Here is a 19,212-nt window from a genome sequence, read left to right on the forward strand (position 1 = left end):
ATATTATAACCAGAATGCATTGCCGAACTCGTGCAAGTATATACTAGTAGCCAATGCAGAATTTGTCATGAGGTACATGCTTACAAACAATCAAACGTGTGGCGAGGCACACACGCCTAATCCTCCCGTTGCTATGAGCTCTGTACTTATAATACGTCACGTCACAACGAAACAAGCCAGCTATGATGTTTCAGAGTATTGAGTTGTACTCAAATGCTCTCTATATTACTAATACGCACGGGAACGTATGCATCCATGTCCCATTACCAGGTGGAAAATAACCAAGCGTCAGCGCTGCATAGGGCACAAAGTACGTAACCCACGCGGTCAACCACAATAAACAGGAAAACCCGAGTAGCAGCGCTGACAATACAAGCAGGGGAATCCAGTGAAAGGGGACACTTATAAATGAAGTACTAGAAAATAAATCATAGTAGAATACAGAGGTTGCAGCTTAAGGCAAATAAAGAAACGGTGATTTCGCGAAACAAACAACAAAAATAATCATAAGAAATGATAATGTTAATGTGTGTAATGCAATAATTACCGGCTTCTGTTGAGATATTGTAGAAACTTCGCTACGCGCAGATTCTGTTGGATGAACGTATCCCCACCTGCAGAATGTCCGTGGATTTCGTGAAGAAAATGTTACGAGTCCCGTCTTTCACTGTCTCTGCACGACTTCGTCGACTGGGCGAGAAACATAAACAGCACGTGGGGTGGACGTGTTTTTCACGTGTACGTTACAAGATTGGCTACCTATGACTGGGTGATGTCTCCTTTGCACTCTCACAGGATGTGTCTTAATCGTGAAAGTTAAAAAATTACACAACCTTTATAACTGCATGGTATCAAGTAGCAACGTAGACAATTTTCTTCTTTTGCGTTTATTTCATGATTTTATGACCACGTGAGAGACGAGATTCACCATCCTTAAAAAAAGCGAGTTGCGAGTAATGTGCAATGAAGAAGAAAACAGAGCGAACTAGCTGAAAGACAAGAATTCAGTAAAAAACAAGACGGGAGCATTTAATAAATTGGCGCAAGGTAGCATCTTACCGCATTTTCCGTAAATCTCAAAATAGGGAAATAACAGACTAAATAATTACCACCTGGTTATAATTTTATTACGGGAGATTAACTAACAACTTGAAATTAATAACGCAACGGGGATAGCATTGAAATTTACTGGTCTGTCATCATGTTTATTTGTGAAGCTAACGAATGCTTGAAATCAATCAAAGGGTATTTTCAGCGAACAGCTAGTGAACGTTATTTAAGAATCGGCATAACTTTCCAAACTTTAGGTCAATTCAAAAACATTTTTTGTTTTGCTATCTTTGCGGGGGAAATCACACAACTTAGATACGGTTATAACAAAGACATCCACACACAAATATGCTACGAGGTTCATTTTGAGGATATTAAAGCCAATAATATAAATTTCGAGACAACAACATTTATGATGAAGACATTTCTACATGTTAAATAGAACAATTGTGAAATGTTATATTGTTAATAATATAGCATAGTACGCGTATCACCTATCTTTTGACAACAGCTGTGATTTTGAACATTTTTTTTTGTTTAAATATAATCATATACAGATGTCCAAATCTCATCGAAATATTGTTTTAGATTATGTAAAAAACTAACGGTCCACTGAATAGTTACCATCGTTAAAATCGGTCACTGGGGAACTGCAGACAATTGTAACGGACGACGCACACTATTATGAAAATTGAAACATAAATTATCGGTGAGAGGCCGTCAGATCTAAAAAGTGGTATTCGAAATGACTTCGCGGAGGGCCACTGGTAAATTGTCCTGTTGTACAACAATCCCTGAAGCTCACTTGACAAACTTTCAATAGATTGCGCCCTCTAGAGACCTATTAAAACACAACCAAGCGTCCATAAGTTTTTCATTTACAAGTAATTTAATGTACAATGTCAGTATATAGCTATACTTCCATACAGTCATACACATGCATACCGCGAAAGCCGGATTACCGCGATATTATTATAAAAGCTCTTCACAAATACTAGCTTCTCTAGAAATTCAACTTTTCATTATATGTAGTCCACCATCTTGACCTAAGGATGGAATAATATATTCACGAAATGTGAAGTTTGAATGACCCTAATCATGCAACGTTCACGTAACACGTAACGAAGTAATAATATATTCACGAAATGTGAAGTTTGGATGACCCTAGTCATGCAACGTTCACGTAACACGTAACGAAGTAATAATATATTCACGTAATTTGTAGTTTGGATGACCCTAATCATGCAACGCTCACGTAACACGTAACAAAGTAATAATATATTCACGTAATTTGTACGTAGTTTGGATGAAATTAATCATGCAACGTTCACGTAACACGTAACGAAGTAATAATATATTCACGAAATGTGAAGTTTGGATGACCCTAATCATGCAACGTTCACGTAACACGTAACGAAGTAATAATATATTCACGTAATTTGTAGTTTGGATGACCCTAATCATGCAGCGTTCACGTAACACGTAACGAAGTAATAATATATTCACGTAATTTGTAGTTTGGATGATCCTAATCATGCAGCGTCCACGTAACACGTAACGAAGTAATAATATATTCACGAAATGTGAAGTTTGGATGACCCTAATCATGCAACGTTCACGTAACACGTAACGAAGTAATAATATATTCACGAAATGTGAAGTTTGGATGACCCTAATCATGCAACGTTCACGTAACACGTAACGAAGTAATAATATATTCACGTAATTTGTAGTTTGGATGATCTTAATCATGCAACGTTCACGTAACACGTAACGAAGTAATAATATATTCACGTAATTTGTAGTTTGGATGACCCTAATCATGCAACGTTCACGTAACACGTAACGAAGTAATAATATATTCACGTAATTTGTAGTTTGGATGACCCTAATCATGCAACGTTCACGTAACACGTAACGAAGTAATAATATATTCACGTAATTTGTACGTAGTTTGGATGATCCTAATCATGCAACGTTCACGTAACACGTAACGAAGTAATAATATATTCACGAAATGTGAAGTTTGGATGACCCTAATCATGCAACGTTCACGCAACACGTAACGAAGTAATAATATATTCACGTAATTTGTAGTTTGGATGACCCTAATCATGCAACGTTCACGTAACACGTAACGAAGTAATAATATATTCACGTAATTTGTAGTTTGGATGACCCTAATCTTGCAACGTTCACGTAACACGTAACGAAGTAATAATATATTCACGTAATTTGTAGTTTGGATGACCCTAATCATGCAACGTTCACGTAACACGTAACGAAGTAATAATATATTCACGTAATTTGTAGTTTGGATGACCTTAATCATGCAACGTTCACGTAACACGTAACGAAGTAATAATATATTCACGAAATGTGAAGTTTGGATGACCCTAATCATGCAACGTTCACGTAACACGTAACGAAGTAATAATATATTCACGAAATGTGAAGTTTGGATGACCCTAATTATGCAACGTTCACGTAACACGTAACGAAGTAATAATATATTCACGTAATTTTTACGTAGTTTGGATGATCCTAATCATGCAACGTTCACGTAACACGTAACGAAGTAATAATATATTCACGAAATGTGAAGTTTGGGTGACCCTAATCATGCAACGTTCACGTAACACGTAACGAAGTAATAATATATTCACGTAATTTGTAGTTTGGATGACCCTAATCATGCAACGTTCACGTAACACGTAACGAAGTAATAATATATTCACGTAATTTGTAGTTTGGATGACCCTAATCATGCAACGTTCACGTAACACGTAACGAAGTAATAATATATTCACGTAATTTGTAGTTTGGATGACCCTAATCATGCAACGTTCACGTAACACGTAACGAAGTAATAATATATTCACGTAATTTGTAGTTTGGATGACCTTAATCATGCAACGTTCACGTAACACGTAACGAAGTAATAATATATTCACGAAATGTGAAGTTTGGATGACCCTAATCATGCAACGTTCACGTAACACGTAACGAAGTAATAATATATTCACGAAATGTGAAGTTTGGATGACCCTAATCATGCAACGTTCACGTAACACGTAACGAAGTAATAATATATTCACGAAATGTGAAGTTTGGATGACCCTAATCATGCAACGTTCACGTAACACGTAACGAAGTAATAATATATTCACGTAATTTGTAGTTTGGATGACCCAAATCATGCAACGTTCACGTAACACGTAACGAAGTAATAATATATTCACGTAATTTGTACGTAGTTTGGATGATCCTAATCATGCAACGTTCACGTAACACGTAACGAAGTAATAATATATTCACGAAATGTGAAGTTTGGATGACCCTAATCATGCAACGTTCACGTAACACGTAACGAAGTAATAATATATTCACGTAATTTGTAGTTTGGATGATCCTAATCATGCAGCGTTCACGTAACACGTAACGAAGTAATAATATATTCACGTAATTTGTAGTTTGGATGACCCTAATCATGCAACGTTCACGTAACACGTAACGAAGTAATAATATATTCACGTAATTTGTAGTTTGGATGACCCTAATCATGCAACGTTCACGTAACACGTAACGAAGTAATAATATATTCACGTAATTTGTAGTTTGGATGACCTTAATCATGCAACGTTCACGTAACACGTAACGAAGTAATAATATATTCACGAAATGTGAAGTTTGGATGACCCTAATCATGCAACGTTCACGTAACACGTAACGAAGTAATAATATATTCACGAAATGTGAAGTTTGGATGACCTTAATCATGCAACGTTCACGTAACACGTAACGAAGTAATAATATATTCACGAAATGTGAAGTTTGGATGACCCTAATCATGCAACGTTCACGTAACACGTAACGAAGTAATAATATATTCACGTAATTTGTAGTTTGGATGACCCTAATCATGCAACGTTCACGTAACACGTAACGAAGTAATAATATATTCACGTAATTTGTAGTTTGGATGACCCTAATCATGCAATGTTCACGTAACACGTAACGAAGTAATAATATATTCACGAAATGTGAAGTTTGGATGACCCTAATCATGCAACGTTCACGTAACACGTAACGAAGTAATAATATATTCACGTAATTTGTAGTTTGGATGATCCTAATCATGCAACGTTCACATAACACGTAACGAAGTAATAATATATTCACGTAATTTGTAGTTTGGATGACCCTAATCATGCAACGTTCACGTAACACGTAACGAAGTAATAATATATTCACGTAATTTGTAGTTTGGATGACCCTAATCATGCAACGTTCACGTAACACGTAACGAAGTAATAATATATTCACGTAATTTGTAGTTTGGATGACCCTAATCATGCAACGTTCACGTAACACGTAACGAAGTAATAATATATTCACGTAATTTGTACGTAGTTTGGATGACCCTAATCATGCAACGTTCACGTAACACGTAACGAAGTAATAATATATTCACGAAATGTGAAGTTTGGATGACCCTAATCATGCAACGTTCACGTAACACGTAACGAAGTAATAATATATTCACGTAATTTGTAGTTTGGATGATCCTAATCATGCAGCGTTCACGTAACACGTAACGAAGTAATAATATATTCACGTAATTTGTAGTTTGGATGACCCTAATCATGCAACGTTCACGTAACACGTAACGAAGTAATATATTCACGTAATTTGTAGTTTGGATGACCCTAATCATGCAACGTTCACGTAACACGTAACGAAGTAATAATATATTCACGTAATTTGTAGTTTGGATGACCTTAATCATGCAACGTTCACGTAACACGTAACGAAGTAATAATATATTCACGAAATGTGAAGTTTGGATGACCCTAATCATGCAACGTTCACGTAACACGTAACGAAGTAATAATATATTCACGAAATGTGAAGTTTGGATGACCTTAATCATGCAACGTTCACGTAACACGTAACGAAGTAATAATATATTCACGAAATGTGAAGTTTGGATGACCCTAATCATGCAACGTTCACGTAACACGTAACGAAGTAATAATATATTCACGTAATTTGTAGTTTGGATGACCCTAATCATGCAACGTTCACGTAACACGTAACGAAGTAATAATATATTCACGTAATTTGTAGTTTGGATGACCCTAATCATGCAACGTTCACGTAACACGTAACGAAGTAATAATATATTCACGAAATGTGAAGTTTGGATGACCCTAATCATGCAACGTTCACGTAACACGTAACGAAGTAATAATATATTCACGTAATTTGTAGTTTGGATGATCATAATCATGCAACGTTCACATAACACGTAACGAAGTAATAATATATTCACGTAATTTGTAGTTTGGATGACCCTAATCATGCAACGTTCACGTAACACGTAACGAAGTAATAATATATTCACGTAATTTGTAGTTTGGATGACCCTAATCATGCAACGTTCACGTAACACGTAACGAAGTAATAATATATTCACGTAATTTGTACGTAGTTTGGATGATCCTAATCATGCAACGTTCACGTAACACGTAACGAAGTAATAATATATTCACGAAATGTGAAGTTTGGATGACCCTAATCATGCAACGTTCACGTAACACGTAACGAAGTAATAATATATTCACGTAATTTGTAGTTTGGATGACCCTAATCATGCAACGTTCACGTAACACGTAACGAAGTAATAATATATTCACGTAATTTGTAGTTTGGATGACCCTAATCATGCAACGTTCACGTAACACGTAACGAAGTAATAATATATTCACGTAATTTGTAGTTTGGATGACCCTAATCATGCAACGTTCACGTAACACGTAACGAAGTAATAATATATTCACGTAATTTGTAGTTTGGATGACCTTAATCATGCAACGTTCACGTAACACGTAACGAAGTAATAATATATTCACGAAATGTAAAGTTTGGATGACCCTAATCATGCAACGTTCACGTAACACGTAACGAAGTAATAATATATTCACGATATGTGAAGTTTGGATGACCCTAATCATGCAACGTTCACGTAACACGTAACGAAGTAATAATATATTCACGAAATGTGAAGTTTGGATGACCCTAATCATGCAACGTTCACGTAACACGTAACGAAGTAATAATATATTCACGTAATTTGTACGTAGTTTGGATGATCCTAATCATGCAACGTTCACGTAACACGTAACGAAGTAATAATATATTCACGAAATGTGAAGTTTGGGTGACCCTAATCATGCAACGTTCACGTAACACGTAACGAAGTAATAATATATTCACGTAATTTGTAGTTTGGATGACCCTAATCATGCAACGTTCACGTAACACGTAACGAAGTAATAATTATTCACGTAATTTGTAGTTTGGATGACCCTAATCATGCAACGTTCACGTAACACGTAACGAAGTAATAATATATTCACGTAATTTGTAGTTTGGATGACCCTAATCATGCAACGTTCACGTAACACGTAACGAAATAATAATATATTCACGTAATTTGTAGTTTGGATGACCTTAATCATGCAACGTTCACGTAACACGTAACGAAGTAATAATATATTCACGAAATGTGAAGTTTGGATGACCCTAATCATGCAACGTTCACGTAACACGTAACGAAGTAATAATATATTCACGAAATGTGAAATTTGGATGACCCTAATCATGCAACGTTCACGTAACACGTAACGAAGTAATAATATATTCACGAAATGTGAAGTTTGGATGACCCTAATCATGCAACGTTCACGTAACACGTAACGAAGTAATAATATATTCACGTAATTTGTAGTTTGGATGACCCAAATCATGCAACGTTCACGTAACACGTAACGAAGTAATAATATATTCACGTAATTTGTACGTAGTTTGGATGATCCTAATCAAGCAACGTTCACGTAAGACATAACGAAGTAATAATATATTCACGAAATGTGAAGTTTGGATGACCCTAATCATGCAACGTTCACGTAACACGTAACGAAGTAATAATATATTCACGTAATTTGTAGTTTGGATGATCCTAAACATGCAGCGTTCACGTAACACGTAACGAAGTAATAATATATTCACGTAATTTGTAGTTTGGATGACTCTAATCATGCAACGTTCACGTAACACGTAACGAAGTAATAATATATTCACGTAATTTGTAGTTTGGATGACCCTAATCATGCAACGTTCACGTAACACGTAACGAAGTAATAATATATTCACGTAATTTGTAGTTTGGATGACCTTAATCATGCAATGTTCACGTAACACGTAACGAAGTAATAATATATTCACGAAATGTGAGGTTTGGATGACCCTAATCATGCAACGTTCACGTAACACGTAACGAAGTAATAATATATTCACGAAATGTGAAGTTTGGATGACCCTAATCATGCAACGTTCACGTAACACGTAACGAAGTAATAATATATTCACGTAATTTGTAGTTTGGATGACCCTAATCATGCAACGTTCACGTAACACGTAACGAAGTAATAATATATTCACGTAATTTGTAGTTTGGATGATCCTAATCATGCAGCGTCCACGTAACACGTAACGAAGTAATAATATATTCACGAAATGTGAAGTTTGGATGACCCTAATCATGCAACGTTCACGTAACACGTAACGAAGTAATAATATATTCACGTAATTTGTAGTTTGGATGATCCTAATCATGCAGCGTCCACGTAACACGTAACGAAGTAATAATATATTCACGTAATTTGAACTTTGTATGACCCGAACCATCCAGTGTTCACGTAACACGTAACGAAGCAACAATATATTCACATACTTTGAACTCTGGATGACCCTAACCATGCGGCCTTTACGTAACACGTAACGAAGCAATAATATATTCACGTAATTTGTAGTTTGGATGATCCTAATCATGCAGCGTCCACGTAACACGTAACGAAGTAATAATATATTCACGTAATTTGAACTTTGAATGACCCGAAGCATCCAGTGTTCACGTAACACGTAACGAAGCAACAATATATTCACATACTTTGAACTCTGGATGACCCTAACCATGCGGCCTTCACGTAACACGTAACGAAGCAATAATATATTCACGTAATTTGAACTTTGAATGACCCGAAGCATCCAGTGTTCACGTAACAACAAGCAACAATATATTCACATACAAGTACTTTGAACTCTGGATGACCCTAACCATGCGGCGTTCACGTAACAAGTAACGAAGCAATAATATATTCACGTCACTTTGAACTTTTGATGACCCTAATTAAGTAACGTTCGCGTAACACGTAACGAAACAATAAGTTATTCTTGTTACGTTCCGGTAACACGTAACGAAAGAATAATTTATTCATTTACTTTGAACTCTGGATGACCATAATCGTGTAACGTTCACGTAGCACGTCGTAACTAAACAATAATTTTATTCACGTACTTTGAACTCTGGGTAGCACTAACCATGCAACCATGCAACGTTCACGTAACACGTTACAAGTAACACGTAACGAATTAATAGTATATTCACCTCGCTTTGAGTTTTAGATGAATCCCATGCAACGTTCTGTAAGGAAGCAATAATGTATTCACATAACTCCGGACTTTTGATGAACCCCTTTCCAAGGAATGTTCTCGTGCCAAAGCAATAATATATACACGTCACTTTGAACTTTGGATGAACTTCTGCAAGCAGCAGCGTTCACGCGATGTAACAATCACAAATATTCACGCCACTTTTAACTAAGACGTTTTTGTTTGAAGAAGTTTTGCCTCATACTTTCCAGTATGACCGTCAATATTAATGCAACGTTTTTCAACTTTTTAAAACTAATTTACAAATACATGATGTATTCACTACATTTGATATTTTATAGAGCATTTGACTATACACATGATATATATTTTTGTGTAAATTTTTCAATATCTATGAGCATAATTTAGTTTTTTTGAAATGTGTGTTTTTGCACTGAAAATAGACAAACGCGAACCACAGACCTTCTGAGACTGCGCAAATCATTTAGCTAAAACATGTTAAAATATTAGTGTTTGATAGCTCATCAAGGGTGTTTATTAACATGATCATAATGTAACTGCTAAACAAAACATGCATATTCAAGCTTGTTGACTTAAAAATAGCAATATTTTCCCATTTCTAATGTAATTCCATGTCATGTTTACTACTATTGTTGAGCTAGTCAAATGTAAAAACAGCCGGAAACAGGAAATGTGAACAAAAAAGCCTGGTTCTCATTCAGCAGTGGTCGCCACGACTGCGTGCATTCGATATGATACCATGTAGCGATAATATGTATGTTAAAAACACTGCAGTCTTTATTTTAGGATACACCCTGAACAACTATGCTGTCGGAATTGTGTCTACAGTCTTTGTTTTGCATTAATTTTGCAAGTAATTTATTTGACTGTACACCAACCCCTAACTCGGAGTCCAAAACAGGTCGGTATTCCAAAGGTTACTTGCATCACAACGGTCAAATAATCAAAAGGTGGTGGTCATGTTCGATATGAGACTCATAGCGATGCACACAACGCGTCTAAAATACTTGTTTACATGATATTCGAACACCCGATGCGCGGCGACCCTAGCCCTGCGTGCAGTGCTGTGTGTACGGAGACGCGTTCGGTTGATAGATGTCCCCACCACAGCCCTGCGAACTTCTATAGACAAAGTACGGGACTTTGAAAAATATAACTTTTTTAATGAAATAACATGACCAGGTATCCAAAATGATGATCGATTACCAGATATATCCAGAACTCCCAGTTCGGAGTCCAATTGTGGATGAAATCGGCTACTTTGCCCTAAAAACAAACGCATTCTCTCGCGTGAATGAAATAAAAAATGGCGGCGTTTGGTGGATGATTCCTCTGGTACCTACGCGTTTACAATTTGACCGTCTTTACTAGTTGTTATTTAAAAACATTTCAGTTTCAGATAACTTTGTAATGGTTGTTACGGATAACTATCGTCATTTCAAAAGATTTCGGCTGGGAAACTACTTATTTTTAACTTGCGCACCAATTACGGTGCGCTCCCGGACTTTGTCTATGGAGGTACGCAGGGCTGAGGTGGGGACATCTGTTAACCAAACGCGTTCCCGTACACACAGCACTGTACGCAGGGCTACGGCGACCCCAGTCCTTTAATCTTGAAATCACGCGACCGATAAGTCTTCTTGAAATTGAAACATGCCAAGTACCTATAGCGCTATATAGTATTTTAGCGGTATAAATAAAGAAAATAACTACTCAAATTTACCTCAAATGATTCAAGGACACAACTTCAGTATCATAAAACAGCAGACGACAAAAGTGAAATAAACAATCCATTGTCATAAGCGTTGAAGTAGCAAAATCTCGCGATATTCTCGCGGGAAATGAGTGTATAGGTCAAAGGTCATATGTGCGGAAGCCTCACAATAAAACAAAATGGAGCTGTCTGTCGAGGCCTTGGGAGGGTTGCAGCTCTGTGGGGACAGCGCACATGTTTCGGACAAAGCTTTCATCGTTCTTGTTCGCCGAGTGTGTGATAACCTTTTGAAAGATTCCACTGACACCTCCGTGCTCGGTAAGGATGTCGATTTGTTTGGGGGAAAGATGATTTGAGGATGTTTGATAAGTTTGTGGGTGTGCGCTACACAGCCAGCCCACAGGGGTTGGTCTATGGAACGCCGATGCTGTCTTATATTGTTGTTCAACTGTATATTATTCGCATACACCTCTATACAGTGATGTAATATCATTATATTATACTCTAGCACAATTATATGGTTGTGTGTGACATCGTTATATTATATAAAGTCGTTATATGATGGTGTATTCTCATTAAAGTATAAGCCAACATCATTATAAATACTGATGTAGCATCGTTATATGATTGTGTGACGTCATTATATCATAAGTTAAAATAATTCTATGCCAACATGTTTGTATGTTTGTGTCATGAGAGATATTATTTGCACGCATCTTCAGAATATCAAAAATTATCAACAAAATGGATAATTGCACACCCTTCACATATCAGGTCTGTATAAATTGCTGACTGGAACCAAAATAGAGTAATAGGGTCCAACTTTAAACGAGTCAGAAAAAATACAAACCAGATAGCTTTGACAGTTTACCTCTGATCATGAGTGTGTGTGTGGTTTAAATTATTTAAAAAAATAAATTTCTGAATCTAAAATATTTTTCATGTCTTTTAATGAAGTTATACTTATTTTCAGATGATGAAGGTCTATCAAATGTAGACCGTGCTGTTTTAAAACTCTGCTTTGCATCCCTTGTAACACTAGTATTGGAAGCTGCTAAACATGACAGCGATGCATCAACAATCAGGTTTGTATTTTTATATATTGGAATGTCACTGATGTTTACTTTTTTTGTTTGGTTCAGTGTTGCATAATGAATTTTCGTACGATGTTTGAGACTATTTTATATCAAAAAACATCGTTCATTGTCAATGACTCATTGTAGTCATTGTTTGGTCCAGTGTTCCAGACTGAAATTTGCTACCATTTTTGAGAATATGTTATATAAAAACAAAAACACTGTTCAGTGTCAATGACATCATTATAGTCGGGATGGGGAAAAATCTAGAGCTGGTTGTTGGAATCAAAATGTCTTTAATCTTTTATGTCATACACTTTGACCTGTTTTGTGACCACTTTGCAATTTGCATGACTTTGTATTCAGATCTTCATTGCATATCACACCAGTTACATACCCTTATATTATTTATCCACCAGCCAAGTAATTGCCAGTGCCAGCAGCCAATTAGTGACCGCGTTGCTGCTGGTGATTTCTTGCAAAATTGAGAGACAAGCTGAATTGTCATAATTACCCACTGCAAACTTAAAGCAGCTGACTTGAAAGTTTCAGTGTGTTGTAGATATGGTGCAGTTATGATTTTGAGCAGTGAAGTTGTAAAGTAGGTGTGGTTCTGTCTGCTGAGTGGTCAGTGTAAACAGATAGTGAAGATTATGTTGACTTTGTATAGTACTTAAATCAAAACACTTCAGGATAGTGGGAACACAACACCACCTCTTTGTTCCATAGTGTTCCCTACATAAATCCTTGGTATTGACTATGGTAACTTCATATTTTAAATGAGTTTACTGACATTGACTCTAGGTTTGCTGTTACTGCATAAATTGTCTGTCCAAGAAACTTTTATGACCTTTGAACCAAGAACAATCCATTAAAACGCCACCTTCATTTTGTAAATGCAAGGAAATGATATAGCAGTCATGTCTGAGAGCCACCTTTGCTAAGAGCAGTTACCTGATGATCTATTTATAATTTGTATTTTTCAGTACCACTCTTGAAGACTGCAAATTCACGGCTGATCGAATAGATATCCTCAAAAAAATTTTTATCAGTAAAAAACCTGAAATTCAAGCATTACTAAGTAATATAGGACACACACCACCGCATATTGTAGATGTTGACTGGAGACTTGATTTTTATTTAAAGGTATGTAACATCTTATATAATGCTTATAAAAACACCATGCATTTATATATAGATATTTGTACAATTTTGAGTGGGTTACAGTTTTAAACCCCCACTAGTCAAACGATTTTACCGGGGGTATGTGCAATAACAAAGCTTACTGTTACTGAATGCTGAAAAATAATTTATCTTATCTGTTTCAGCTGAAGGGAAGATTCAGTGAAAATAAAATCCAGCGAATATACCTTTTTTCTTATATTTTACATTCAACTCAATATCAATGAACATAAATTCCATACAAAACAGTCAAAATATCTTTTCAGCTGAAACTTACTATTTTACAGTATATCATTTCAATTAATGTAAATGTATGGATAAATGTTGGATAGACAATTGCTTTTAATTTGCATAAATACAAATACAGAAAATGTTTGCTTTACCATAGTTGACCAAGTATAAAATTCTGTCTCAATGTAATCCCCCACCTCTCCAAATTTACAGCATTTTACGATAAAAAAGTATTTTTGGGACGAGTTTAATTGAACAGCCTCATGTTCAGCTTTGATCTGTTATCATCATGATCCTCAATGTTGCGTGATGATTTTCGATTGGTAGGGACAAGAGAAAATAAACATGAGTCAATCTTGCTTATGGGAATCATAATCTAAGACTTTCACACTGTTCAGTAGTACATGCCCAGTATGTAAAATAATAAATAATATAAATAATAACATAAATAATTTGTTACTTCTAACCTGCTTAAATTTCCTGAGGGAGAAATATTCTCAAATTTCATGAGTCTGTGATTACCACAACATTTTTTAGTAGTGAAAATTTCATTTTAGCTCTTTAAGTAGTGACTTGACAGTCAAAATGCAAGAAAACATTTTTGTAGCCAAGTCAAGTAACACACACCCAAAATGCAGTTAATTCACAAAAAGTAGTTTGATTTCGGCTGTTAAGAATATGTCAACTTAACTTCATCAAAAATAATGTCATTATTTAATTGGGCTTGGTAGTTTTTAAGAAGAAGTCGAAAATATATTTTTTTTTACCTAAAATGACAAAAATTGATGATATTGTCACAAAATAAAAAAAAATCATTTAGGGGTTCATTCAAGGTATTTACATATTATTTATCAAAATGATTGGATTGATAGTTTTTGAGGAAATCAAAAATGATGATTGACGCTGACGAACAATCACCTATATGAACAGCTCCGCTCTGTTATCTTTTGATAAGTAGGTATTGCATCTTGTGGTCTGGTATGGGAACAATTGTGTGCCTAACTATGCAGAATTCTCCAGTGTGTGTCCCATGTAATTGTCTTGTATGGAAACACTTGGATGCCTAACTATGCTGAATTCTCCAGTGTGTGTCCCATGTAATGGTCTTGTATGGGAACACTTGGTTGCCTAACTATGCCGAATTCTCCAGTGTGTGTCCCATGTAATGGTCTTGTATGGGAACACTTGGATACCTAACTATACAAAATACCAATTGGATACTTGAAGGGGACAGTATGCAAATAAGGTGGTTTCACAGTGTCATCATTTTTGTTTGTATACTTAGAATAATCATGTTGATAAAGTGAATGAACCAGTGTATATGGTGACATTAAAAACGGAAGAAGGAGGTCAAGAAGAAACAAAAGATGTGCAATTTGCATGTTCCATGGAACAGTTACAGGTAGGAGTCATAATTTGTGTTTATCTTCACTTAATTCTGCATGTGCTTCTGTTATGTTTGCCCTTTGGTTGGCAAAGTCAAGTGCAAGCACCATCCATAGAATAGTTTCATTCGTAGTTTGCTCTTGTATGAAAATTTTTAAAATTTTGACCAAAAACTAGAAGCAATGTCACATTTTTCGTTTAGTCCAAAAGTAAGAATGTATAAAAATTTGAGCAGAAAAAAAGGTTTAATGATGGCACGTACCAGCAAATTATGCAAAAATACTTTTTTTTTTTTGTCAGAATTTTAGAAAAAAACAAATAACAGCTTTTGCTTGTTGATTTTATAAAACAAATTAACCAGGGACATTTTGTTTCACCTTAAACTAATGCACCTGAAAATACTGTGTGACTGCATACTTTGTGGCTTCCACATAATAACCTTATTATTATCGAACTTCTCCCCAATACAACTACCGGTACTTGTTTTATAAAGCCCAAAACTGAGCAAGGTTGTAGAAATTAGTAGAACTTTCTCGCTATCTTTATAACATGCCTGCCAGCTTGAAAATCATTCCATATTTGGAATTTGCATATCCTAATATGGTAATATAGAGATAACCTGTGCAGTACCACAATATTATATTGGAAAAGAATATAAAAATGGTCATATAAAACAAAAGAAAACAACTGAAAGATTATAACATTTTTTTTCTCAAATATTGCTCCTTTCCCCCCATTCTCATCAAACCAGACACATACTTTCTTTTTACATCCACATATGATGTTCTTTGACTCATTGTATATTTTATGTTACAAAGTCTTGTTTGTTTCTTATATCTTTACAGGATTTGGTCGGAAAGTTGAAAGACGCATGTAAAAATTTAGAGAAAGCCAGCCAACTGTGATAATTTTTTTATATATGAAAAGTTTTTTTTATAGTATTTTCATTTTTACTGTATAAATATATATATTTCCGTGTAAGTTTCTAAGAACGTCTGCTTTGGTTCAACTCACAGAAACTAGTGAGGTATGTTATTATACATCTGCCATCAGAACGTCATAAGTTACAGCATGCCGTAATTTTGTGGTATTGCACTGGGTATTTGCATCCCACTACAATAGGAAATGTGAATTCCAAGTATATAACCATTTAGCATGTAAGCGTCCTTGAATAATAAAAACAAACATGGCAGCCCCCAAGGTTTGTCCGGACTCAACACAAAGAAGTTCGCTAAATCTGTTCTAAACTTTCTGGATTTAAACATTCCCATGATGTATCCTGGGGGGGGGGGGGTGTATAATAATAAGGTTATTATGAGGATAACGCAAAGTATTCACTCAGTATGCTGCACGTCGGTCAATACTCCTGTTTTACTGTTTTTGCGGTATCCTTATAATAACTTCATGGTACTGGTATAATTAATATTCAACACAAGGTACAAGATACTGTGTATATCTACTAAAAATGAATGCCAGATTGTTAAGGTGATCTGTGCTTAATAATCAACTTTTATGGGTGAAACAGAAAGCCCACAATGAACATGTGTATACTATGATTACATAATTGTGTTTCCATGCAAACGAAAATAAAACCAAATTGTACCAAACTAAAGGTTTAATTTCGCATTTTTACAAATAAATCATGTATTTGGTCATTATACGTTTGGTTCATTTGTGTACGCATTCACTTTATTTTGCTTTAGCAAGATCCATGGCAATGTTTAGCGGGTATCGTCAACTGAATGTCAATTTTATCAACACTGTGAATCCAGGGCTAATAACATTTTACCTAAAACGCTTTGACAGTTCCGTGCATTGAATGTCACTGATGTCTCTTTTGTGACTTTTTTTTTTTTCATCATGTGCAACTTGCACGTGTTGACATATACTGCATTTTTCAGAGCTGTGTGATTATCTTTCTATCATAGTGTCATTATGGCAATTTAATGTCAACCAAGCCTGGTTGAACTTAAGCATCTCAAGGACCTTAACCTTGGTTTAGCCAAAGTTGTATCCATTAGTGAATGAATTCCGCCAATGGATTTAACTTTCCAATTGTGTTTGGCATACTTACTCACGGTAGGGGCTTGATCTTTGAGGTGCTTAACCTCAGGTAGGATTTGAACTTGAGGTATACCAGCCTGATGCAAAAACCGCTATCAGTGATATTTGTTTTTTGCCTCACAAACTATGCTATGATAAGTATCAACAAATACACATATTTTGAAAACAAATAAAGATCAACAGTTGACCGAGTTAATGATGTCAACAACAAAAAATATTACTAAGTGACTGAGCCAGATATAGTTACTGAGAACACAACAAATTGAGTTGCTTAAAAATATGTCTGTACTTCATGGCGCCAAGGTTTATGTTACTCAAAACATAAGCATAACATTACTGTATGTTTTCTGGTGACTTACTTTAGTGTGATCCACTCTTTACATTTTACAAAATGCCCAATAACAGACCCGTAATATGTGATGGGATGGTTGATTGATTGATTGATTGATCGGAGTATACATTTTTTTTACTACGAATTGTTCATGATGATATATACTTAAAGTATTTTTTAAAATTTATTTGCCGATGGACAAAATTAGAAAATTTTATCAGTATTTATCAGGGAGATGTGTTTCATGAAACTAACAAATACTGTCTGAAGATATGTTAACTTGCTGTATGACAAACTCCCAGCATGCAGTGCGTTGAACTCCCAGCATGCATTGAGGTAAACATCCAGTTGACTTTTGATGTAGTGAACTGCGCATGTGCAGTACTTTGTGTCACATGCTCCGTGTTTTTTCTGGAGCTGTGCAGTCTGTATTTCTGTGAACGAAGTTCTAATAAAGATGAAACCGTTTACAATATTGTTATTATATTTATTAGATAAACAAATAAAATGAAGAAATCTGATTATTGTCATTCTACAATATTTGCTTTATAAGAAACGCTATTATATATGTAAACCCATAGTAACATTGCATACTAGATTATTCAAATTTGTATCACCATAGACACACCTCTGTTATTTATGTAAGCTACTATTAGAGACAACAGTGTACTGTGAAATATTTTATTTTAGCTGGAATTAATTTTTACTGAAAAGCCTTTTTTTTGTGTTTTGTATGAATTTATTTTCACTGATTTTTGATGAGTTGAATGTGAAATATAGGAAAAAATGTATATTCGCTGGATTTTATTTTCACAGAATCATCCCTTCAGCATATTAAAATAAATTCCAAGCGAAAATAAAGTATTCTACAGTAGTTTATTTTCGCTTCGAATTTATTTTCGCTATTTTTGCTGATGGGATGAAATTCCATAAAGAACGCCCAAAAAGCCTTTTCAGCGAAATTTAATTCCAGTGAAAAAGTATTCCACAGTATTTTACAGTATTTAAATATATTTCTGTTGTTAATCCTAATGTTGTATTTTCCTGTTTCCATTTTGTCATATGTTGATTACAAAGTGTCAGGACCTCCGTTTCCTTTTCCATGGATGGGAAGTCTTTGTAGAGTTACCAGTAGATAAGCCAACACACTGGTAGAATATTGTAACTTTTCCGAAATAGCCATAAATCAATTGAAAACTGTCATCAGTGCATGTAATACTTTGTTCTGATACCACTGGATAAAAAGCATGACATGTTCTTCTACGTAATTCACATTGGAATGTCTTAGATCTTCCCGAATTCATAGCTAGTATGAATGCAAGACAAAACCCAAAAATTTTCATGACAATCAAAATATTAATTGTAATGTATACTTCTGTCATAATTGAGTAAAGAAAATATTTACCATTTACTGAAGTGACTATTGTTGTTTTGTTTTGTTTTGTTTTTTTGCAAAGCACCAAGAGAGGCTTATGTTACTGATGTCTAGTTGTGTCAATTACATTTTTTTTCTACCAATATCTCAAAAACCACTTGATGGATTGGGATGTAATTTGGTATACAGATACTTTGTAACCATTTAAATTTTAGTACAAATTTTTGCATAATAATTACTGTAAACTTCTTTATTTTTACTTAGA

At 35.0% G+C, this 19,212-nt stretch overlaps 1 protein-coding gene and 1 long non-coding RNA gene across 2 annotated transcripts; one reads left to right on the forward strand and one right to left on the reverse strand.

Moving 5' to 3' along the window:
• Positions 1 to 1,920: 1,920 nt before the first annotated feature.
• LOC146740871 (uncharacterized) lies at positions 1,921 to 11,399 on the reverse strand. Its single transcript, XR_014929997.1, has 3 exons — positions 11,312 to 11,399; positions 9,563 to 9,598; positions 1,921 to 2,096 (listed from the first exon to the last, which is right to left on the reverse strand). It is a non-coding gene; the product is annotated as an uncharacterized LOC146740871 (long non-coding RNA).
• Positions 11,400 to 11,453: 54 nt separating this feature from the next.
• Positions 11,454 to 18,983, forward strand: LOC102809806 (COMM domain-containing protein 3-like). The gene is made up of 5 exons (XM_006817021.3): positions 11,454 to 11,620; positions 12,276 to 12,387; positions 13,365 to 13,524; positions 15,077 to 15,193; positions 16,023 to 18,983. Exons 1-5 carry the CDS (start codon positions 11,482 to 11,484, stop codon positions 16,080 to 16,082), a joined length of 588 nt encoding a protein of 195 aa, XP_006817084.2. The 5' UTR covers positions 11,454 to 11,481; the 3' UTR covers positions 16,083 to 18,983.
• The last annotated feature ends 229 nt before the right edge of the window (positions 18,984 to 19,212 follow it).

The sequence above is a fragment of the Saccoglossus kowalevskii genome, chromosome 7 (genome assembly GCF_978046115.1).
Source record: "Saccoglossus kowalevskii chromosome 7, keSacKowa6.1, whole genome shotgun sequence".
Classification (NCBI taxonomy): domain Eukaryota; kingdom Metazoa; phylum Hemichordata; class Enteropneusta; family Harrimaniidae; genus Saccoglossus; species Saccoglossus kowalevskii.